Below are 25,512 nucleotides of genomic sequence, written 5' to 3'. Positions count from 1 at the left end.
TCAGGGCACTGTCCGCTCCCAGAGTCTTTCTCGAAGCAGCCACTGCCCTCTGGGGTTCTCTGTCTCGTAGTGGTCCCCCCCAGGAGATCTCAGGGGCTCCAGGGCAAAGAGCTCTGCATCCCATTCCATGTCTTCTGAGAAGTTGAAGAAGATTTGTCTAGAGCTCCCCAAGCTAGAAGGGAGAAAAGGGCAGAGGGTTAAGTCTGTCTCGGCCAGCCGCACAGAGCGAGGGGATGCTGGGACTCCCCCATTCCCCAGAGACCAGCTTCTCTGGTGCTGCATCTTGTGGAGACCAAACGATGTCAGCATGGGGCTGTGGATGGACCTCAGATGTCCTCAGCCTGGCCTTGAAGGGGCAGGATGAATGACCAGGGCTCGGTTGTGGTTTTAATACATCTAGTGCATGGTCTATTACTATGGGAGGAAAATGTCATCTAGAAAACCCCTGACCCCTCAGGACCGAATGACTGAATGGCTTTTGTAGAGGCAGAGAGAAACTGCCGCTGAGTCCCCACAGGCCCTTCTGACAGGTGAGGCCAGACCCAGAGAGAATGCACTATTCCGATAGCAACAGGAGTCCCTGTGGCAGGGCTGAAGGAGATACTGCGGTTTCTGATGGAGACTACTCTTGGGAGAGAAAGATCTGGAGAAGAAGAGGCCAAAGGACATTTCCCAAGAGGGGCCTGCCCACAAGACTTGTATTCTCAGCACCTGGCCAGGGCCTTCTAAGCAGAGGCATCTGATGTCTCTGACCCTGGTTCCCTCTTGGTGCTCTGCTCTGTCCTTCTGTGGCTGTTGTTATTCTCTGGTTAACCCTCTCCTTGAAAATCAGAGGCACACGATGTGTTGCAGGCCCTTGGGGAAAGCAGTGAAGGCAGGTGGCACAAAGCAGAAAGGCAAGGAGGGAGGCCCAGCGCCAGAGCAGGTTGGGAGCAGGTGAGAGCTGTGAACAAGGCCAGAATGGAGACCCACAAAAAAGACTTTTTAAACTAAGACCTCTCCCCCCAAAACATACAAGAAAATTTTTTGGTAAAAGGGACTGGGCTCAAGCCTTCTTACGAAGCATCTGCAAGACACAGGAACATCTTGGTTATGCCCTTTAGCCCAAGCACTTACTTCTTTTTGCAGGCTTTGGGCTTAAATTTCAAGGTGTTGAACGCCCCTTCCACAGCTTTGGGTAAGTAAATGGGGTGCCTCTCAAGCCTCCTCTGGGTGCTGATGGTCCTGCGCTCGGCGCCCCTCCGCGGCTGGCCATCTGTGGTGGGTGTGGCGTGCACGGCAATGTCCTCCGAGTGTCTGCGTGGCACCCGCAGGATCCAGTTGGAATGCAAGCTGTGCTCCCGGGAGCTGGTGGCCACTGGAAGAGAGAGAAAGACGACCCGGGAAGGGAGGAGTCACTGCTGGGAGGAGCACAAGGCAAAGGAAACAGTGGGTCACACTGAAACTCCAGCAACTGGCAGAGACAGCCAGCTTCACAACAGCAAAGTCTGCCGAGCCCTCTGACTCACAGTTGGCCCGCAGGAAGCGGTGGAATATCAAAGCGTTAAAGATGAGGAAATATATATGTATTCATTGACCTAGAAAGATGCCCAAGGTGCATTATAAATTGTCAATTTTGTTTCAAATCAGGACTGTGCGTGTGTGTCTGTGTTGAAAACGCTCTAGAAAGGCCATCACTCAGATGTTAGCAGCGATGATGCCCCTGGCTGGTCCTCTTTTTCACTTTCTTCTTTGTACTTTGGTATATTGTTTGAGTGACTTGATTTACAACGAATGCATATTATTCTTGTTATCAGAGAAAAAGAGCCATTTTGTTACAGGAATTTGTTTCTTCAGTAGGTCCTTGGTCTTGGGGATTCAAAGAATAAACCCGTGGACCACAGGTCAGTGGTAAGATAGGATTTATTAGACAGAAAGGAATAGAGAAGGAGTAAGCAGCACCAGAGCTTCTGTACAGAAGGCCTAAAAAAAGCCCCAGCGCTTCTGGCAGAGGGAAAGACCCAAGTGGAAAGTCTCTGTGTGGGTCCTTGTCTAGGGGTATAAGGTCTTGAGAACTGCATTTGGCCAGGATTTGGTAGATAGAAACACTTTTTCAAAGTTAATGAGTGTTACTGAAATGAATGAATGCAGTCCCTCCAGTTCAGGGCAAAAGGTCAGTGTGTTCCCTTCAGGAAATTTCCCAGGCCCAGGAAAACTGGGGCCCCCTGCCCAGCCTTGAATGGAGGAGCCCTGTATCAATTTCATGACAATTGTCATTTTCTTTAAAACAATCATAACTGTGAAGGAAACACTAGCATCCTCAGTGGATTTTGTCATCCTTTTGCCGATATCCCAGACTTCCCAGGCTGCTTTCTGCCAGGGATGGGAGGGGCTGTGTGGAGAGGAGGGCAGACAGGTTACCTGCAAGTTCAAGTGAGCTTGGGGAGCAAGGAGCCAAAGTCACCTTCTGTGAAAGTGCCCATGGCCCAATTTGAGGACCCAAGTCTCACACATACACATCTGTCTAGTCCACAACAACAACAACAATAAATCACATGCTTGTCACCTTTTGAGTAGTAGATAAAACACTCACAAATTATTTAATATTGGCTCCAAAAGCTATTGTCTTGATATCCAGGGGCCAATAACCCAGAATAAAATCATCATTAAATTGCACTCCGGGAGGCCAGTTAAAGAAACTGACAACTAATTGATGGAATTTGAAAGTGAGCTGAGACTCATGGATGTGCTTGGATTCCTTATTCTGTGGCAAAGGGAGCCAGAGCCACCCCTCAGTAAGGAGAAACATGGCCTCCTAGGCTTCTGGTCCAGAAATCAGGCTGGGCCTGGGCAGGCTCCTGTGCCACTCTCACCCTGCACACCACCCTACTTCCTTGCCTAGGCAGAGTTAGAGCTGGGTTTTCAAATATAGTTTGCCTGTTCACTTACTTTTTAAAAAATTGTGGTGAATTGTCCATGACATAAAATATTGCCATTGTCGCCATTTTTAAGCATGTAGCTCTATACCTTTAAGTCTATTCTTCACATTATTGTGCAGGCAATCTCCAGAGTTACGTGCCACAAAGCTGAAACTCACACTTAGTCACCAACACACTGTCCAATAGATTTAATCTTTAATCATGTCCCTGTCACTTTCCCTCTCAGAGTTTCAGAAAAGTTCCGCCTGTTTCAGGATTTTTTTTGTCCCAGTGTGGCCGCAGACACAATGAGGAGCAGGCCGGAGCCGTGGACAACTGAGCACAAGGTCCCCAAAGAGGACGGCTTGGGGCCCAGGTTGTGGCTTGTAGGTACAGGGCTCTCCTTCCATCAGGCAGGTGGGATCCCTGGTACTTGTCTTGCGAGCCCACCTCAGAATCCCCAGCCCACCATTGTCCCCTGAACTCACCATCAAAGTCCACATCTTCATTCAGAGAGTCAGCCTCAGCAGTCCGCGGCCATCGCTCTGTATCCAGCTCCGCGATGATGGAGTCAAAGAAGGCCATGGCCTCAGCTACGTCAGCACTAAACTGTGCATATTTCTTCAAGGTGGGTTTCTGCTAGACGTAAAAAGGGGAGAAGAGAGAGCTGAGCTGCATGCGGGAGCCTTGGGGGGCCTTATCAAAGGTAAGCCAGACATGCCAGAAAGGGTTAACTGTTGCTAAAACAAAATGCACCAGGAGTTAGGGATTTATAGAGTTTCAAAGGGAAATTTGACTAAGTGCCCTGTGGACAGAAGGCAGGCACTCAGGACCAGGAAGCTGCAGGGCAAGAAATGGCAGATCAGCATGAGGAGGTGGGAGGCAAGGACCGTGAGGCCCATTTCTTTCTTGGTCATGGATTTGCTGTTAGACATTAGGCAAAAGAATTAGTCTTTCTTTGATCTTGTTCTTTAGTGATAAACACCCAATTAGGAGACTGTACAGCTCCATAGGTGGGTGAGGGGACGCTCACAGCAGGAGAGAGAGAGGACAAAACGGTGGGAATGCTCCCTGAGAGTTGTCAGCTTGTAACAGGGCCAAATTTGGGCACAAGTCATGGTATAAATTGAAATGGTATGATTGTTTGAAAAGTATAAGGAAGGCTCAGTGCCTACAGCTCAGAGGTTAAGGCACCAGCCACATACATCAGAGCTGGTGGGTCTGAATCCAGACCAGGCCTGTCAAAACAACAATGACAACTGTAACCAAAAAATAGCTGGGTGTTGTGGCGGGCGCCTGTAGTCCCTGCTACTTAGGAAGCGGAGGCAAGAGAATCGCCTAAGCCCAAGAGTTTGAGGTTGTTGTGAGCTGTGACACCATGGCACTCTACCGAGGGTGACAGCTTAAGACTCTGTCTCAAAAAAACAAACAAAGAAAGAAAAGTATAAGGAAAAGTGAAATATAGAGTTTAAAAAACCTACTCACTGCCACCCAGATTCCAGCTCTGTCCCTCTCCTCTGATCACATTCCATCTGCACAACAGCCCACACAAGGCCATGAACAGCCAGCATCACAAACACTCAGACACCACAGGGGCTGCAATGGGGAGTTTGTCATCTCCAGAACTGACAAGCCAGCATAGGAATGCTTTCTGCAGAGTTTAGGAAATAAGAGAACTTGAGGAAAAAGGGACAAATGTCTTAAAATGTGACCTCTTTCGACCAAATGTAGGGGTTTTTTTTGATTGTATGTGGGATGGTGTGGAAGTGAATATGATTGAATTACAGGCTAGCACAGTAGGCAGGAGGAGGGCAGCGTCTCCACATGGGACAGAGTTGTTCTGAGATGGATGCATTTTGTACCACTTGGAAATATTTTTAAATAGAGATTTTTTTCCCATTCTGTTCATAAAGAGCTCTCTGGGAAACGATGTGGAAGGACCACAACACACACCTGAACCTTGTCTGAAGCTCTGCGGAATGTAGTTCTCTGTCCCCGTTAAAGAGCCCTCTACAAGTAAAGCAAGGACAGAATGACAGCGAGAACAAGAGAAAGGTGGGAGGTAGATTTCTAGGAGCTTCCGCTGGTCGAAAAGCAGCTGGAGAGATGAGCAGTTGAGAAGAGGGACGATCCCACTTTCAGGAAGGGGACACTCCCTAGACTTGGTGACACCAGGCCTACCAGGGGCTTGGTGTGGGATGTGAGACTGAAACATGGAGGGGCTGATGAAGGGTGTCCGAGTGCAGCGGGCCTCCGGCAGGCTGGTGATGGGCGGCCTCACATTCCCTGCGTTTCCCTTGCTGCTTCCTCCCCCTCCTCCCTGTTAGTCTTCAGTCTGGCTAGACACAGCCAATGTCCCCACTGGCTGACTCTGACTGGTCCACGGAGACTTGGCCGAGAGAGCTCTTTCTCCAGGAAGCCACCACTTTCTTGGGCTGTTTCTGGCCTCCAGGTCCCCAGAAGTCTCAGAACCTTAATTCCACTATGACGCAAACCATATTAAAGATTTTTTGCGAAGCAGGGAAGACAGAAACAAAAGATTAGAGAAAGCTACCCAATCCAGATGATCCTCTAAAGAAGGATGAATATTATCACTCAATACAAAGTCTTAAAACCCACCTGCACATGGAGGGACGTTTCTGAGGCTCCAGAAGGCATCAGCATGTGGCTTAATGCCAGACTCTCATGTCCTGTATGTGCGTCAAATCTTTTTTTAATCTAGGTTGCTCTATGATTTGATCTAAGCAATTCAGTTCTGTGTCTCCAGAAGGAGACTGTGGCCACTAGCTCAAAGCAGCCTGAATCAGCTGCTATAGTTTGTTAAAGGGTTTAGAAGAAAGTCAACTTTGGTGTCTTAACTACTAAAGGTTAAGAAAGCAATGAAGACCCTGTCTTCAGTTAGGTTAACACCAACGCTGTACGGCTGTGAATCTTCTGAATCTCCTTAAGCATTGTCCTCGGAGTTTAGCATTTATGGATTACAGCATAGAAATCGCCACCTCAGCCACTGAACTCTTTGTCACCAAAGCTAGAAAATAGTAGTCCTTTCAGCCACTCTTTTCCCAAAGCAGTGAATTCAGATAATGAAGTGATTCTAATGCACAGCAGTTTAATTGCCACTCTGGGGGTACCCAGACATGGGAGAGGGAGCAAGGAAGAGTATGAATCCTTACCTTGATGTCAGGTTTGGGATAGAAACTGAAATATCAGTCATATTCTCTGGATGTGCAAGAGCAGACAGGAGTGTCTCAGTGACGGGAAGACAGGGGACAGGAACCAAGGGGGCAAGATGCAGGTCATTGAGCAAAGAGGACCGAAGCTCCTGGGTTGAGAGGCCCAGACTCCTATTGTCCTTGTGTGCTTCCTGGTGCCTAGAGCACAGACAGGCCCAGGTGAAGGGGTCCATCCTATCAGCCTCAGGAGAGGGCGTGTGCAGGCTGCTCTCATCCCACCTGCAGGGTGCGCCGTCCGGCTGCAGCCTTCACCTGCACCACTCCCAGGCAGGCCTTACTTCCACGCTCATATCATGCACTTTTGTTTGCTTCCTTGGTTTCCTGTTTGCATGCTCCCTGTTAGTCTTCAGTCTGGCCAGACACAGCTGCTGCTCCCAAGTGTTAAAATGGCTGGGGATTTTGAGCCTCTCCGCGATTGCCAGGATGACCACACCTCCTGGTTTGCCCAGGGGTCATCCCAGTTTGTGCTGGTTATCCCAGTGGACAGATAGCTCCTCTTCCCATTCTCCAAAGTGGCCCTGGTTGGAAGATAAATTACCTGGTCTCTCAACTCAAACCACAAGTTATGCCATCTCCACATTTCCAAGTCTGTTACCATCTGCAGTAGATGGTCTGTTTTACTATCAAGTTATTGTTTATATACCTAATACTTTCCTAAATTCTTCACTTTAACCCATATTTTTTGATTATCAATCTTTCAAATGGAATTTGAGTTTTTCATTATTTTTCTTATCTAACTCTTATCCACAATAGACCACCTAAAATTTCCGAATTTAGTTTATTTAAAGTGATCTAGGAAATTTAAGGCAATAATGAACCAATCTGAGTGCAAAATCCTGCTAGATCTTTGATTTTTTTTCAAATCTCTCACATTTGCTTTATCCAAACCTCATTCTGTTGTCTTTTTTAGCAACTATCTACTATGATCTTTCTAAAGCATCCCACTTAGTATTCATAGAAGAAATTCTCTTTTGTCACTCATATTTAATTATATATCGTACTAAATTAAATTACATTAACATAAATTATAATAGTATAATAATAAATTCAAATAACAGTAAGCCAGTTTGAGTACAAATATAACTTAATTTTAATAAGTACATAGTTCAGCCTCTGAGAGTTTAGAAGTACACAGGCAGTATTTTAGAAGTACATACCTAGTTTAAAAAATAATTTATTATAAAAGTTTTAAATAAACACTACAGAAAATAGAATCATGAACTCAAATACTCATCAACTTCAGCCACCATCAACTTATGCCATTCTTGTTCATCTATCACCCTCCCACTTTTTTTCTTAAAGCTAATCCTAAAAAGTATAAGTTTATTCATAAATATTAATACTCCAAAATGTATCTTTAACAGATGAGAATTTGGGGCAATATTACCCAATGTGGCTAGGCATCTACTTTTAACAGACAAGATCCAGGTGTATATTCTATTCACCTTCAATATTTTCTCTAAGAAACCTCTTTACAAATATACAAAGAAAAAAACTCTGCATTAAAAGCTATACTACTAGAAAAGCATCTAATTTACTTATCTATAATAATCTTGTACACACACACAGAGATGCTGTTTTCCATTGTCTTCCAGCTTGCATCATCTCTGATGAGAAATCTGCTGTAATTTTTTATCTTAGTTATCTAAGGTATGTAACTGTATGTAATGTGTCTTTTCAGCAATTTTTTTCCAGATTAGGGTACAGATGATTATGTTACATTGTTTGCATTTGTTAGGTAAAGTCCAAGGTGCATGGAGCCTTCACTCAGCTGGTGTGCCATGTACCCCTAGACTGTGCCCATTGTGCCGTTGGTGTTTTCTGAACTTCTGTACTTAAATGTGTGTCATTAATTTTGGGAAAGTCACAGCTGCTGTTTTCTCAAATATTTCTTCTCTCCCCTTTGTTTCTTTTTCTCTGGGATTCCAATTATACTTATGTTGACTATTTGATGTTGTTCCATAGTTCTCAGATGCTCTGTCCTATTTTTCTTTACTACATTTCCTTTTTTTCCCCTCTTTATGAATTAACACTTTTATTATTTTAGTTTTTCAATAATTTTTATTTCAAAATATTAGGGGGTTACATAGATGAAGTCAGGGCTTAGTGTGCCTGTCACCAGAAGAGTGATAAGTTTCATCCCTTCCGCCTTATCCCACTCTCCCCTCTTCTTAGTTTCCACTTCATGATCATGTTTTCACTACGTTTTCTTTGTGTGTCAGTTTCAGTCACTTATTTTGGCCCATCTTCAAGTTTTCTGATTCCTTCGTGGTTGCATCAAGCCTACTAATGAACCCGTCAAAGACTTATCTCTGTAGCTGAGCTGTTCACTTCTAGTCTCTTCATTTGATTCTTTCTTATAGTTTCCATCTTTCAGCTGTAATTCCCCATCTAATCTTGCATGTTTTACACCTTTTCCATTAGGGCTTCTAACATATTAATTATAGATTTTTTTTTAAATCCTCTCTCTGACAGCTTCCCTGTCTGTGTCTTGTCTGAGTCTGGTTCCATCAGTTGTTTGGCTGCTCGGCACTACGTTGTTTCCTTCTTGCTTTTTCATATGACTCATAATTTTTGTGGAAAGCCAGGCAGTTTGTGTAGATCAATGGACACCAAGCTTTGTGTGCCTGGAAATGGTCTTTCCTTTGGTTAAACCTTTAGTTTGGCTTTGAGTCAATCTAGATAGGAGCTTAGCTGGGGTTGAGGTCTGTTACTGCTATAGTTACTGAAGTGCATCACTGACTTTAAATTTCTATAACTTGTATTAAAACAGAGGCTAATTTTCTAGAGAGTTTCTCTTCAATGTCTGTTGCAATCTCTGCTTTAGATCTTCCTTTGTGCTGCCCTTAAGAGAGGATCTCTCTCCACGCCTTTGGCCCTCTCCTAGTAGTATGCCTCTGCAATTTACCAGCTGGTGCTTCTTAGCATGTTGGTGAGAGGCAGGAGGGTATGCCCTGACTTTCTGATTAGACCCTACTCTCAGGGGTCTAATCCCAGTCTCCAGGGATGTATGTGGTCTTCTCCCATCTTGCCCTTCTCTCAGCTGTAATCATGGGCACAGGATGCCTTAGAAATCCCTCCCCTACTAAAGATTTTGGCCCAGTGAGATAAAAAAGAGTGATCTAGGCAGGGCCCATGAACTTCCCTCAGAAGCTGCTTTTCCCTTCCCCACACCTGCACCATAAGGACACTTCTTTAGGACTCTGTGAGCACCCACTGAGGTTCATGTAGCGTGAATGTGAACTCCACCTGTATCTTCAACTCTTGGGGACTCCCAGCCCTTTACCCACTCACACTGTGACATAATCAATTTTTTAACAATTCTAAGTGAAGTCTTACCAAAGTCTACGACTGTTCCGGCAGGCAAGTACAGTCATCCTGTCCCCTCTGCAGGCTCCTTTCTCCCCCTACAGTTTGCACTGGTTGGGTTCTCTGAGACCTCAGTTCTCTGGTGGTTTCAAAAACAGTAATCAAATTGCAGTTTGCTTATTTTTGTTGTGCTGTTGTTGTTGTCATAAGGGTGGGAGTGATAGTTTTTCCAACTCTCTACATCCTGAACAGAAATGGACAGTGTCTCTAATTCAAATTCAATGTTATAGGTTTCATATTTAACCTTTTACATTTATATTGGTACCTCTTTTACCCTAAAAATCTTGATTCTATATGGCATTAACAAAAATTAATTATGTACTTTATATTATTACATCTACTAGTTTCAAAATAACACCCACATTACCATTAGTAAGCCCACTGAATGCAGTCTAAGGGGTGTGTGTATTGTCCTTAGAATGTAAAACCAACATTCTGTTTTAAAGTCCTTGAGATAATTCTTTTCTGTGTTATTATGCTGTTGACTTGGTGATCAGTTAGGTTCATATGCTTCCACTGGTTTTTGTGTGTTAGGGATTGATTTTTACCTTTTTTGATTTAATGTTTTAAAAGCATGTAAACAATAAGCATGGTTTCAAAACCAGAACTATACTAACATTCAAGAGAGCATTAGCTTCCATGCCAGCCTGTTCTCATTCTCTCTATCCCTTCTTTAGTATTTCATTTATCTTTCCATCATTTCTTTTTAAAAATCTATGCAAGGATGTTTTCATATTTTTATTTACTAATTTAAAAACAAAACAAAACAAAAAGAAGCATCCAGTGTCCCCAGCTGTGAACATTGCTCTTTCACTCCCTGTATCCTGAGGATGACCCCATAGCAGTCAATAAAGGTCCTTCCCACCCCCTAACAGCTGCATCGTTCTCCATACCCCGCAGGAACAAATCATAGTCCCCTACTGATGGATCTTTGGGTTGTTTGCAATCTTTTGCTATTACACTTAGTGCTGCAATGAAAACTCCTGTGCATAAGTCATTTTTCATTCTGCCTGTGATACTATAGTTTGGGGTAGTCTTTTACTTCTAAGTACCCAGCTTTCTGTGGTTGTTTTAAAGAGAGAACAGTAAGCACAAATGATCAAGCAAGCAAGTTAAGCAGGGTTTGCTTAACAAAGCTTCTGTTGTCCTTTCACAAAGCATACTTTTAAAATGTCTCCAAGTGGATTCTGCAATTATTTTCTCAGCGCCAAGTTTAAGCTACAAGTCAGGGCTGAGGCTTTTCAAGTCCTGAGTTGAACTCAGGCTGACTTCAGCTTGTTCTGCCAGCTCAGAATATCCATGGGACTTTCTAACATACACTGTGACATTCCCTTGGTGATTCCTTCAGGACTTAGGCTAACGTCACAAGAAAACTTACTTTACAAAGAGGTGGTTGTGCAAAATGAGACTTTGGTCATCAACACTCTGGGGTGAGACCACAAAGAGTCCTCCCTCCCTCAACTCACAACTCCAGGCAAAGCTGATCCCCCCCCCCCACCGCCACCACCACCTTGACTCTCTCCTAGCCCAGACCTTCTGGTCTTTGGAAGGCTGAGTGCACTGCAGCCTGCTTTGTGCTGAAGTCTGCACCAGCCTGGCTTTCACAGACTCTGTTTCCTTTGCTGTGAGCCCTGAGCAGCCCCGGGGAGAAGGAACTTTCTCTAAGAGCGTCTGTATCACGTTGCACTCCACTCCAGCTTGCCTTTTATATTTAACTCTCCGTGGCCTCAGGGTTATCATTTTCCAAATCTCCTCTCTGCCCCACCCACTAGGCATGTGCCCTGGGTTATTTTCCCCAGATGAAATCCTTTGTAGTTTCCCTAACCAAACTCCTGCATGTTTCTCATTTTAATTTCTAATTCCTTGAGAAAGTTCCTGATATTTGTCTGGATTTCATATTGACCTGTCCTCTTACCTGTTTTTCTCCCACCCTCTGGGTACCTGGGCTGCCCCCTTCTCCAATCTGTTCATATTCTTCTAGGCTCTGTCAATATTTATCTTCAAGAAACCTGAATTCCACAGACTGAACCTCCAGTTGTAAGCCCCAACACTCTGTCAGAGGGGAAAGGTGGAGGACATTCCAAACCCACTCAACACCAAGGAGATTGTCACTAAACATCCATCCCCCCTCGCATGGCAGTCCCCTCACCTCCTCAGAGGGTCTGACTGTTCATGTGTCACCTCCTCGCTGGAGCTTTGCCAATCGCAGCAGACAGACCCAGGATATATTTTCTGTGCTTGTTTTCTGTCTTGCATGGGTAGGTCCACTTTAGCACTTTGTATTAATCCTCACTAGACAAGTGATCCTGGACTTCTTCTTTGAGTTGGCTTTGGCAAGTAACTCTTGCAAATATACCCACATTTGACTAATGCTCAGTGTCAAATGCTGCATACATGAGAGAGGCTATAGTATCCTCACCAACATTCTGGTTGTGATTCTACCTGTTTCTCTCCCAAGAAATCTTCACAAACTAGTGTGGTTCAGTCACTGCTTCAGACTATGGGCTACATCAGGGCAAACATATTTTTTCATCTATGAATGATGAGTATCAATTTTAGTGCCTGACACAGAGTAATAAATATTTGTTGAGGCTACATCTTTTGTATCCTCCTTAGTAAAGTATCACAAGAATGGAAAAGCAAGTGTCCAATGTACTCAACACTAATATGAAAGCAGTAGATGAACAACTACACACCCACACAAGAGAAAAACACAATTAAATTCAAGTGGGGGGATGAGGAAGGAGGACTGGTACACTCTCACGTAACGGGCACAATGTAAGGGTATATGGCACACCTCCAAGGTGAAGGGCTCAACTACAGCTTGGACTTCCTAACAAGCACTAACAACATAACCTAATCATTTGTACCCTCATATTAATCTGAAATTTAAAGCAATAGACAAGAATAAGAATAAAAAATAAATATTTGTTGAGTGAATGACTGTATGCCACTATCCATGTACACACGTGTGCACATGGATAGCACATAAACGATTTACATAATGTTTGTATTCTCCAACCAATGTTCACATGGCTAATTTATACTTTTGGTTTAACTTGGCAAAGTTTAAAAACTCTCTACTTCTTATTTCTTAGAAGTACTGATAATACTCTGAGGACTAACCAGACCTAGACATTTGAATGTCAATATTAGTGATGAAATTTCAGTATTAAATGTGAAATTGGTCTGGATTGAGAAGACCATTTTACCTTTGGATCATTCATCTACGTGAAATTAAATGCAAACAGCTCAAATTGAGCCACAAGCAATTTAATATTATCAAAAGAAGATATTCAGTATAAACCTTAAAAGCTCCATATAATGCTTGGGAGGGAAATAAGTGATACTTAATCCCTTTTATATCGCAGCACCTACAGAAACGTACATCCATAATGAAATAAGGTTTGTGGGGGAAAATGGGCATTTATTCAACAAGAAGTGTAGATGTAAAAAACAAACATCCTAGAAATAAGTAAAGTCACTGAAATTCAAATACATATTTACACAAACCCAGCCCCAAATTTTCAATGGATAAGCTAAATGGTAGAGATGCCACTGAAAAAAAATCAGTGAAATAGACAACAGAGCTAAGGAAATCAACACAAAGTTTGTTAGGAACCCTGGTATAACAAAACCTTGGTAGCATCTGTACATCAGAAAATGTCCAATGTAAAGATGCATAATAACTTGGAGGTAATGTTTTTAATACACATGTCAGATAATGTGTTAATATACTTAATATAAAATGAGTGCCTATAAATAAATAACAAAACTTTAATGCAGCCAAAAGAAAAATTTACAAAGACATGAATGGATAATTAATTCACTAAACAAGAAGTATACATTAGTATGACAACAAAGGCCATTCTTCACACAAGTAATAATCAAAGAAAAGTTCCTTAAAGTAGTGTAATTTATCTATTAAATTGGTAAACTTAAAAGTGATGACAATACTTGGTGCTGACAAGGTGCAGTAAGAAGAGCTTATTAGAAACCCACTGCTCATAAAAGTATACATTTGTAAAGTATTTCTGGAAAGTAATATGTAAAAGAATCTCTTAAAAACTAATGACTTTCAAACCTTGACCCATTGATCATACTTGTAGGAATCTCTGCTAAAAAAAAATGCCTCATAGACATAAAGCAAAATGTATTTATTTATAATGCTTAACAATTGTTTATAAAAAGTGAGTTGTTAGATTTGCTTTTCAAACTTTTGTCATCAAGAACTAGTTAATTAGATAGAAGAGAACACATAATATATAATATTGACCGAAAAGAAGAAAATAGGTGTATGGTATAAACCAATTTTGTAAATTTATATATAAATATATATACACATGCATATATATGAGTATATGTATATACACATTAGGGTGTAAGATTTAGCAAACAAAATGCAGGACGGCAGTTAAATTCCAATTTCAGATAGATAATTAATAATTTAAATATAAGTAGGTACCAAATATTGCATGGATCCTAGTTATATCAAAAAATGCTAATTTAACTAGGCAGCCTTTATTTTATCTTGCAACCCTAACACACATACATGCAGTACACAGGAAAAATAATGATTGAAAGAAGATATACCTAAAAAATGTATAGTTATTATCTCTGGATGGTAGGATTCTAAATTACTTTTATTTCCTTCCTTACACTTTTCTATGATTTATAAATTTCATCTAAAGAGCAAATATAACTTTTGTCATTAGAAAAATATGTATAGCTGAAAAAGTGTCCTTTTGACGGTGGGCTCTGACCAGTTACGTAGTGGATATTTTAATGGGATATGATCCCATATGAATATACTCAGACTATCTTCTACTCCATCAAAAGAGAAAGCAACAGATCTATGACTTGTCTAAATCTTCCATTAAAGCTTGTGACAATTTCCTTCCTAAATTACACATGGGCTTTCTCAGGCTGTTAGTTTTTTGAGTATCTACTACATGCCCCAAACTGTGCTCAGTGCTGAAGTGAAGTAGATAAATGAGACTCGACGCCCCAGCTCAGTGAGCTCACTGTCCGCGGCAGGCACAGGGCATGAACAGAAACCACAGTGGGTGTGCTGGGTGCCAGGATGCAACACACAGCCTAGACCCGGGAGAGGGAACTCGCCGGAGGGATCACAGATGGACGAGAGAAAAGACATCCAGAGAAGGGCTTTCTCTGCCGTCTGGAAAGATAAGAAGTTATCCAGGTGAATGGGGTGTAGGGAAGAAGAAAAAGGGGGGAGACAGAGCACTGTTTTGTGCTTAGAGGACAGATGAGGGAAGATGATTACACATCTTGTGGCTTGGCTGAGAGAGGCCACAGGAATCATGTGTGCTGATATCAATCATGATTATACTGCCTGCCATCTGTGGAGACCACTACCAAGCATAAGGGAATATGTTTTTGCAGTTTATATTGAATTTTTCCTGCTTTTCAGCTTTGTAAGCCAGATCTGGACCAAGTGATTGAGACTGATCCCCCATCCTCCCACTACCTGATGCTTATTAAAAACCTGCATTTCAATATCACTGTGTTTGTCAAAAGTCTCCCAAACAGATTAAAAAAAAATACCCAGAATCTGCCTCCCAGCTCATATGCAATTTATGCATGGATGACTTGGAGCCCTTTTGGATGAACTGAATTCAGATCCTTCTGCCATAGAGGAGAAAGAGCCTTCAATTCACTGTTAACACAGTCTAATATTATGAACCAAGTCTCAGTGGCCTTGATAGAAAATTGATTCTTAAAACTAATTATTATCAGAATAAAACTATTTTTAGTAAAAATCATTACTTTTGGCAGCCATTCACCAGAATCCAATTGACTCTTTTAAAATCATTTAGGTGAATTTCTTTACTCGAGGTGGCAGGAAAATAGTACACATCTTGCAGCTATTTCTTCCAGGCAGACGTATCAGAAATCCAAGCTGCTCAGAGATAAAAGATCCCTAGGAGAACTGAAGTTTCTTCTGGCTGTGGTGGGTGACCAACAACCCCAGTCTGAGAAAATGTCCAACCCAAACCATCCGGACTGTGTGGAGCCCATAGGAGATGTTGTAGCCAAACCCATCAGCCATCCCTGGGTCTGTGGCCAGACCCTCTGAGTCTCTTCTCTGTGGTGTGGCCAGGCCAGGGTCCACTCATGTGGTCCAGTTCTCATAGTGAGATGCTGGCTGCTTATCTGTTTGTTTATCTGGACCGAAGACTGCCAGAAGCTGTACTCAGGGAGGACCCCAAATGCCAACACATTCTCTGATCAGAGTCAGAGAACAGCCTCAAACTTTTCTTCTTCACTTCCCGTCAAAGCCCAAGCTTATCAGCCATACAACGGAAGGAAGTTCTGACACAGAATATGGCTGAACTTTGAGAACTTGCTACGTGAAATGAGACTGATACAGAAGCACAGATGCTGCTTGCATGATTCCATTTATCTGAGGTACCTAGAATGGGAAGATTCACAGAGATAGAAAGCCAAAGAGAGGTTATCACAGACTGGGGAGAGGGAGAAGTGAGGAATCAATTTTTAATGGGTATACCATTGCTGGCTGTTATTGGAGATGGCTGGTAGTGATGATCACACGACTTTGTGAATGTACTCAATGCCACTGAATTATATACTTAAAAATAGTGAAAATGGTAATTTTTGGAATTTTAAAGTATTTTACTTTAAAAGCATGCTTTACTTTTAAAGAAATAACTGTCAAACTTTTTATAAAAACCTTCTTCTGATTACTATTTTTAGTGCCCATGACCTTTAAGGAATTCATTTTCTAGTACGTTACTAGTAATGAGTTTCAAAAGATTTTCTAAAAATATGTTAATTAGGGTTTTATACTCTTTTAGATTAATTATTATGGGTTTACATAAATGATAATTTGGAAAAGTTAATGAAGTCGAGTGTGAAGGACTCTGGTTATTGTCCAGCTATCATCAATTTGAAAGATATACAGCAGTATGCAAGTATGCATTTTTACTTTAAAAAATTGATACAAAAATCATTCAAAGAAAAGCACTTAATTTCTTAAGAATTTATTAACTTTAATAGATTTCATTATTCATAATTTGGGGACCCTAAAAAGCACTCACTTAAGGAATTACAAAATGTCGTATTGACCACGGTAAATGTTATGTTGTTTATTTTACTACATCAAAAAAAAAAAAAAGCTAAAATGTGTGATGAAAATGTTCCAGAATTAGATAGTGGTGAGGATGATACAGCTCTGAATAGACTAAAAACACTCCTTGTACACTTTAAAAAGGTGAGTTTTATGTATAAAATTAAAGTTATTATTATTTTTTTAAAAAGCCAAGGTGAGAGAAGTGATGTTTATAAGAAGGAGAGAAAAGAAAGAAATAGAAGAATCCAGAGCCCATCACAGCAGGAGACAAAACTACAGCTTGAAAAAAATGAACAAGGAATCAGAAGGGGAGGGGAGGCCACTGTGTTCAGACATGCCCTAGAACAAACTGCATGGGGACCAGCTAGGATAGGGGGCAAGGGTGGGTGTGAGGTGGGAATAGCATGAGACACAACAAGAAAACTTCTTATTTTCACAGATATTTTTCCCTCCTGGGTAAACCACATCTTAAGAGAATTTTGACAAAGGCTGTACAGTTGGTCCATACCTCTGGCACCTAAATTCTTCCCTGGGCTGAGAATGGGGCTAAGAGCCAACAGATCAGGTCTGGAGGACTATTAGAAGTCAGCGGTAACTGCTGGTGGCTCCTGGTGATGCCTGGGCTGTGGCACAGGAGTGCTGCAGGGACACCCACAATGCCCAGGGCAGAGGGGGCTTGCCCAGTTGTTACGGAGACTCTACATTGCAGGATGGGACCTATTTCACATGGGTCCTTCTGCCACATGTATTGTGTCCTGAGTTGGAAGTTCTAACATTCAAGCATCTGAATAGTAAGTCTCAAAGCATAGCTCATGTCCAACACTGACACAAAAATCTTCAGATACAGATTTTTGTTGTTTTGATTTTAAAATGCACAGTTAAATCCATAATGGGAGGCGGGGGGAATCAGGGAAAAGAAAGGTGTTGTGCTAAACCTTGAACATTGCAGGCTTTTCTCCCAAAGCAGGAGGGGGATGGCATCCCAGGTGGAAGGAACTTGCTGGTCCCTGTCCCTGCAGTACACAGAGCACCAGGCAGCCAAGGGCCACCCTGCTTGCCATAGACCCTGAACCCGTCATTTCACAGGGAAGCCCAGGCCACAGCTCTTTTTGAAGGAGCTGTGTGGAAGGAGAGAACCTTGTCTAAAGACGGCTAAGAGCGCTGCACACGGCATTTCAGAGTCGGTGAACATTGGGGTGTACCAGGTGTGATCACGTGTAGGACCTTACTCACTTCTCAGTGGATACCATTATTTCCATTTCTGTGCCATAGAAAAAGAGAAAGAGGCCCACCTGACCTGACAAAGGCACTTGGCTGGTAGACAGCAGGGCTAAAATTCAAACCTTGGTCTGATTGACTCAATTCCTTTTAAAACTCTCCCCTGGTTGCACAGTGGGGAGAAGTATCTCTTGAGGAAATCTATACCGGCCTGTGTCCCTCCTCACAGCCCTCTGATGGGGTCCCCTTTACCCTCAGTCAGCTCAGCAAGGAGGGAGCTCGCCAGGTCCAACAAGTGAGGGCTCCATTTAGAAGGAAACAGTGCTTAGAGGAAATCTGCCCAGAACCTAGAACCCCAAAATATTCAAGCTGGAAAGGAGTTCCAAAATCACTGCAAACCCCTCCATTATCACAGATGGCCCAGAAGGAGGGGAGGACTGGTCACAAGCCCATGGCTAGCTGGATCCCAGATCAGCACTGGCACCCAAGACTAGGCCCCTTTGTATGGGTCCAACATTGACATCCATTTAGAGTCTGATTAAACAGCTCCCACCCCGCATAACACTCAGACAGCTGAAACTCTAGGCCAAGCCCTAGAGATCTGCTAGCAGGCCAACCAGTCATTCAACATTAATGAAGTTTGCATGGCCTGGGAGACAGAGGGAAGTGGGAGACCAGTGGGTCTGAACACCTGCTAGGCCAGCATCAGGAAAGTGCCGGGAAGAACACACCGCAGAACAGTCTCAACCCACAGGTGTATGAAACACAAGTGAGTGAGCGTAAGTAACAGAGACTCGGTACTGGAATCCGGCGCCCTCACTCCTAGAGCTGGGTCAGCATTCCAAAGTGGCCCTCCACCACCAGCGGTACATACACAACACCCTAGCAAGTTCAGACAATGAGATCAATACGAGTTCCTTCTCTCATGAACTCCATGCTTGTGTCCGTCTGGAGGCCTCAAGCCTTCAAAGCCATCAGTCCCCTTCTAAGAGGCACAGACTCACCCTGTGGCCACCCCTGAGCCTCAGCAGGCCCGGATCCGGGGTTCAGCTGCAGGAAACCCTCCAATTTTTTGGCTAGCATGGGGCTCAGTGCCTAGAAATTTGGAAGTATCTAGTTCATATGATTTCACTTTTTACTAGGAATTTTAGATATGATAACTTTTTTTTAAAGTAATACATATTCTGAGAAATCATTTGCTGTCATCCAAATGCATACAAGCATCGTATGGTGTATGAAGTCCGGGAGAGGGAGCCGCCCCATGCAAACTCGGCTGCCGCCACTGAGGCCCATGTCTCCCCAGCAGGCAGCTCTGCAGACAGACGCCCTCGCTGCTCCTTTTCATTTCTGCAGCATTCAAAACCCACACCCTTTCTGGCCAGGAGACCCGGGAAGGTCCCAAGGACATGCTCATCCAGCAGGGATGGGCGCCAGCAAGCTCCCACCCCCGTGGAGAGCGCTGGTCCATCCTCCCGCGCTCCGCAGCTCTTACCTTTCCTTCTTTGGGCGTGGGCTGGCCCGCGGCCTTCCCTCCCCACTTGGAGGACTTGGAGGCCGGGGTGCGCGGGGGCCGCAGCTCCCCCAGGCCGCTGAGGTACTTGCGGCGCAGGGCCAGCAGCTCCTGCAGGTACAGCAGGCAGTCCTGGGCGCGCGCGCACACCCACGCGCGGTCCTCGTCGCGCCGCAGCGGGGGCAGGCTGCCGTCCATGCTGCCGGCGCCCTGGTGTTTCTTGAGGGACTCGCTGAATTTCTCCCCGTGGTCCCCAACCACGTACATGGAGCTACTTCGAATCAGCCGCACCGCGGGGCTAGCTCCGTCGTAGAAGGGGCTCTCGGCCGCCGCCTTCCGCTGTGGGCCGGAGTGGAAGACGGAGTGGATCTTTCTGAACATGGTCTCGATTTCTCCCCGTGGGTGCCTTCCAGCTGCCTGCGCCGCCGCCACCTGATCTAGCTGGAAGGAAAGGAGCCGACATCCAGGCCTCACACCATCTGCCTTCAGGGAGGCCTCTGATCTCAGGGACCCCAGCAGGCGGGTCAACTGCGCATCTCTCATGGGGGGCTATTTGCATCCGGGAGCCAAGGTGCCCTGTCAACGGAAGACAGAAGGGAGCGCCGAGAGCTCACCAGCAAGTGCCCTGGCTGGTTTTAAGAACCATCTGCTGCAAACAGCTTCCGTGCTCCGTGGGCCCTGGGAGGCCAGCGGTGGAGAAGGTGTGAGAGTGTCCCGCCTCTCACTTATTTTCTTTCCTTTTCGTCCTCCATCCCTGGACGTTCTCACCCAGTTTGACTTGATCTTGGTGTGGATCTTTTTTACATTTCCACCTGGGTTGAACTGGCCCCACTCCTGAATTCTCTGGGTCCAAAATGAAATTCTACTTAGTAAAAATGTGTGTCACTCAGGGTAAAATCCAGTCCCCTGAGATGGGGCAGGGTGGACGCAGACAGGGTGCTGGCACAAGCTGACAGATGCTCCGATAAGCCGGCTCCGCGCAGGCATCTGAGTGTCCAGAAGCAGCCTAGCCCCGCAGTAAGAGGACCCTGCAGCGTCACCGGATAGCCACCCATTGTGGAGACAGGAGGACTCAGGTATCTGGACCAAATCTTTTTGCACAAAAAGCACCAGCAAGATAAAGGGTGGCCACATTCATGGGTCTTTTAGATTGAGCACATTTGAACTCAAAGTGGTTAAAATCAGGCAAAGAATACTTTTTCAAGAGCCTTTTAGGAGTACATTAGAATCCCAGGGATGTTCCTCCAGGACTTTCCTCAGGCAGAAGCTAAACATAGCATTGCCTGTTTCTCTCCTGGACCTCACTAGAGCCGACCTGCAGTCTCCAGGCCAGGTGTTTCCTTCAGCTGCCTGGGTGTCAGAGACCACGGCTCCCCACAAAGTGTATGTGAAATGCTATGGGATAGATTTATTAGCTTAGTTTATTTTTGCTGTTTCTTTTTTTGGAAAAAGAAAGCATTTGTGCTTTTATTAGATATTCAGAAAAAATCTGTGACACGAAGAAAAACATTTAAAAATGTTCCTTTCCTGCTGTAGAACAATAACCAGGCTTTGCTCCGTGTAGATATAAAATAACATTATGAATGTATTTGTAGTGAGGGTGCCCGCTGCCTAGGACATTGTCCTGGGAACTGGGCTGGCATACCCCAGCCTATGGAGAAGCATTTAAGCCTTACAGTTGCAGAATGCTTTAGAGTTAGTGAAGCAGTCTCACAGATGATATGTTTATTTAATCTGTGTAGCTTCCTTGGTAGAGAAGCATCATCTCCATTATTATCCCCAGTGCTTGTCAATTCACTTATTGGATCACTTAGACACAGAGGGGTCCCCTGGAGATGTGGCATGACTGGTCTAAGTCCGCCTTAGGTGAGTTCAGAGCCAGACCTCAGCCCTAACTCTCCAGCTTCCAGTGGCTGTGTTAGCCCCACACCCTCCGGGTCACTGTGGACTCATGAAGTCACAGGTTCCCAGGTCTCTGGGAGTGGGGGAAGCTCCCACTAGAAAGGCAGCCCGTTCTCTGGCTCAGCTCAGACACAATGTGGGAGCTCCCAGGCTGAACACGGCTGCCTGAATCTCTCCTCAGGGGACCCCAGGCACGTGACAAAACAGCCTTTATCAGTAGCTTGTGCCAGTGGCTTTACAATTATACTTATTTTAAATGAATTTAGGAAAAGTTTAAACAGATAAAAATGATATCTACCTTTATATGCACAAGTAAACTAACCTTGATCATAAAGTGGATAAAACCATCTCCCTATATATTCTCCTTCTCTCCACTCTACCACCCCACTAGATTCTTCTCAAGGACCAACCTTTTAAAGAAAATAGAGAGAGAATTATACTGACCTCAATTTGCAGAGCATTTCATGAAGACTACTGGACAGGACATGTAGCAACAGCCACAGTCCAACTAACTGGCTATTGTTACCTCCTGTGCCTGTCCTGTCCCCATGCCAGCCTCTCCTGGAGCTCCTACTAAGGAAGTCAATGGGAAAAAATGCTTTCTCCCTAAAGAAATACTTGTCTTTTCTGTTGGATGCAGGAAAGCCATCCAGAATGGTGGCTGCCTCTATCACATTTCTTTAGATTTTCTCTTGGCCTCAGCTCTAAGAAATGGGTATGAATCACCTTGTGTTTTTACAAAGTGTATTTTGAGGACATTATAAATGCCCACCAAATCCCAATCAGGAACCCCAGCCTGATTGTTTCCATGCATCATGGAGAACACTGGAAAACCTCCTGGTCAGGGACAGAGACAACCCCCTCCCAGCCCTGCGGCCTCCGTGTGCTCCTCACCGGGCACAGAGCAGACTTGCTCATCACAGCGGCATCAGAGCCTTGAGGCTTGGCTAGAGAATCTGCACAAACTGAGGCATGTAACAGAACTTGCTTTCTTCCAGAATTTCTCAAACTTAAGGGCAGAATCTCAGGACAGCTGCAGCACAGTCTATGGGATTTGCTCCGAGCCAAGCCCACCAGCAGCTGTGGGCAGTGGTTATAGAAGGTGAGTGACCTTCTGTCTGCTCCTAGGTGAGCCTCGTCTTGCCAGGATGTAGGACAGGGTAGTGCGGGCCTCACTCAGATCAGGTGTGCATCGCAGCTCAGCTACCTAATGGCTCTGTGCTTTGGGTCCCTCAAGTGCAAGAGTAGACACCAATTATCAGAAAGGTTTGCTGTGATGATCAGATGAGATGATACCTCTCCCGTCACCTCACTTCATCCCCACCTGACCCTGATAACCACCATTTTATTCTCTATTTCTGTAGATTTGACTCTTTGCTAAATTCCACATAAATGGAATCGAGCAATATTTTTCTTTCTGTGTCTAGTTTACTTGCAGAATGTCCTCTTGGTTCATCTGTGTTACGCCAAGTGGCAGAATCTCCTTTCATAAAAGCTAAGTAAACTTCCGCAATCCACACGTAACAGTCTCTTCATCTAGACACACGACCACTTCCCTGTCCTGGCTGCTGTGAATGATGCTGCGACGTGCAGATATGCAGGATGAATGTGTCTGGAGGTCTAATGGGCAACACGAGAACTGTAGTTAGTAATATAACTGTATTATACTTGGGATTTTTGTCAAAAGAGTAGGTTTTAAAGTGCTCTTGCCAAAAAAAAGGGGAACTAAGTGAAATGACGGACAAGTTAATTTGCTTGAATATAATAACCATTTCATTATATATATATCAAGACATCATGTACAGATTAAATATACAAAATAAAATTTTTTTAAATGATATAATGTGGAGGGAATGCTTAACCTGGCATATTTGCTCAGTCAAAAGCAGCAATTCTGACTTTTTAATAATGTAAAGATATTACTACTACTTCTGCTTTGCAGCTCCTAGCATACAGTTGACAAACTATTAACCACAGGCAAATATTTCAGATCCAGTCATGATTCAAGAGGCCTCTCATCCTTCAATACTTGTGAAGATCACAGGCTCAAATGGTCAGCCTTAGTACAGGTGATAATCTGCTTAGAAATCGCTTATTCAGCCTGCTGTCATGAACAATGCCAAATTTCCCTGAGGTGTTACCTGGGTCCCCTGTCATGAACAGCCCACCTGCTTACAGGGGACATGCCCAGGCATCTCAGCCCTTCATCACTCCCTCCCTGCAGCTGGATGTGTCTGTCGTGTGGTATAACCCTGGGACACACATTTCAAAGTCGTAGCTCCTTTAATCCCACATGCCTACAACTGTACTCCCTAAAGAGTGCTGAGTCACAGGCGACCATCAGAACCTTCTTCTTTAACTGCACATCTGGAAATCCCCTTGGCTGTGTCCCTGACAGGTGACTCTGAGTCAGCATTTGCCAGAAGGCAGGTAAGCGTGGGGCAGGGAGGTGGGGAGAGGAGGGAAATAGGAGCTCAGAAGAAGAAGGGGAAAGGGAGAAAAGGAAGAGATCAAATACACGTGCTGAATATTGAATGGAGGATAAGATTACAAAGTTCAGCACTGTGTATCCCATGTCACAGTGGTCCGTTTGGGCAGCGTATTGGAACATGTAGCGTTCTGCTGATGCTGTGAATTGTGAGGAAGAGAATTTCCTTGGAAATAAGCTTCCCCACTCAGACACCGATGCCCTGTGTTTTGGATCCTTGGCCAAGGACCAACAGGGGTGCAGAGCAGCTGCAAATCTCCTGGGGCTTGGCCGTCCACGTATGGACACCAAAAGCACGAAGAACAGGTGGCTTCTCTGTGCTCTGGGGCTCCTCAAAACTGTGTCTGTAAGCAAACATTAGATCCTCTGAGGTTTACAAGACTAAAACTGCCCTAGTGCCCGAGTATACAGAAGGTTGGTAGGGGACTTACAGCCTCCTTTAGGAGGCCTGGCCCCATGGGGAGAATTGTATGCACTGCTGCCATCCTACAGCGGGAGGCAGGAAACTCAGCTAAGCAGTGACTGATGGGGTCGGAGAAAGTCAGAGGGGCGGGCACAGGAGGCAGCAGGCCGTCAAAGGGGGGTCTTCAAGGCCCGCTCAACAGCTTTGGACTTGATTCCATAAAGTACCCTTTATCAGAGCTCTGGGAGCCCATCAGACATCTTCATTCAATTTATAACAATGCCCTCTCCAGGAAAAGGCCAGATAAACAGTCTCTGCTGGCCTCCTTGGCAGGGTGCCTTTGAGCAGCATACAACCTACACAGTCACACATGGCAACCCTGAAGAATTTAGAACAGAAGATGCTATGCCAAATAGAATTGTGGGAAAATTTCATTTAGAAACTTTAAGTAGGAGCACCATAAGATTCAACAATGTTTTATGCTTTATCTATCGCAATGTACACTCTCCCAACACTTACTGGCTTAATTTAAACAACAATCATATTTGCTCACAAGTCTGCACTTTAGCTGGGCTTCTATTGAGCATGCCAATGACACTCCCGTGGCTGCATTCACTGGTGGGCTGGCTGCGGCTGGGCTTGGCTAGGGAGACTCTCCTCTCCAGTCAGTGCCTGGAATTATTAGATGGCCCCCTCAGAGCTTCCAGCAGTGCAAAAGTAGAATGCCAAGCCTTGAAGCTAAAGCTGGGGCCCAGCACCATGTTCTCTCTGCCACAGTCTGCCAATTAATCAAATCACAGGACCTACTCAGATTAAGAGGAGGGGTCTATACAAGGGGATGAGTACCAGATGGCTCATTGGGTAAAAGAGACTGCCACGGTCCCTCAGTGAACTAAGGTGGTCATCCAGGTGGAGGGGGTGAGGAGGGCAGTCAGTGAACAGACTTTTCTTCTGAAGAATAACCTTTAAATCAATTCTGACTTTGGGCACGTTGTACACACTATTCAGTTTATTTTTCTTAGTGCATTCAGCTAAGATTAATGACAAAATAGATTATATTACCAAAAATCAAGCTTCATAAATCATTTTAGGAACAGGTCTCACTTTCCCGATGTAAAACGGACTATATAATGCTTGGAAAGACAAATCTGGCATTGAATCTTATCCCTAATTACCTTCATAGAGATGTACTGCAGCCCTGTATCAGAACTTTCAGAAGAAGAGATAGAGTCTTCTCACGAACACTTAAGCTTCTTTATGACAATCAACAGAAAAACTGGGTGTAATTTTCCAGTCCCCAGATAGAAGGCTGAGTCTGATGCCGCTTTGGCGATCAGAATGAGATGAGATATCTGCCCACCCAGTTGTGTGTGTGTTT

General features: G+C 44.3%; 1 protein-coding gene across 1 annotated transcript; it reads right to left on the bottom strand.

Annotated features, from left to right (window-relative positions):
- On the bottom strand, nt 1-19,722 carry LOC111721764. Its single transcript, XM_023507428.1, has 4 exons — nt 19,324-19,722; nt 3,386-3,533; nt 1,117-1,357; nt 1-172 (listed from the first exon to the last, which is right to left on the bottom strand). Exons 1-4 carry the CDS (start codon nt 19,720-19,722, stop codon nt 1-3), a joined length of 960 nt encoding a protein of 319 aa, XP_023363196.1.
- Nucleotides 19,723-25,512: the final 5,790 nt, after the last annotated feature.

Source organism: Otolemur garnettii, unplaced genomic scaffold (assembly GCF_000181295.1).
Source record: "Otolemur garnettii isolate 467f Iridium unplaced genomic scaffold, OtoGar3 scaffold00182, whole genome shotgun sequence".
NCBI classification, from domain to species: Eukaryota; Metazoa; Chordata; class Mammalia; order Primates; family Galagidae; genus Otolemur; species Otolemur garnettii.
This window is presented reverse-complemented; position numbering and strand designations above follow the sequence as displayed.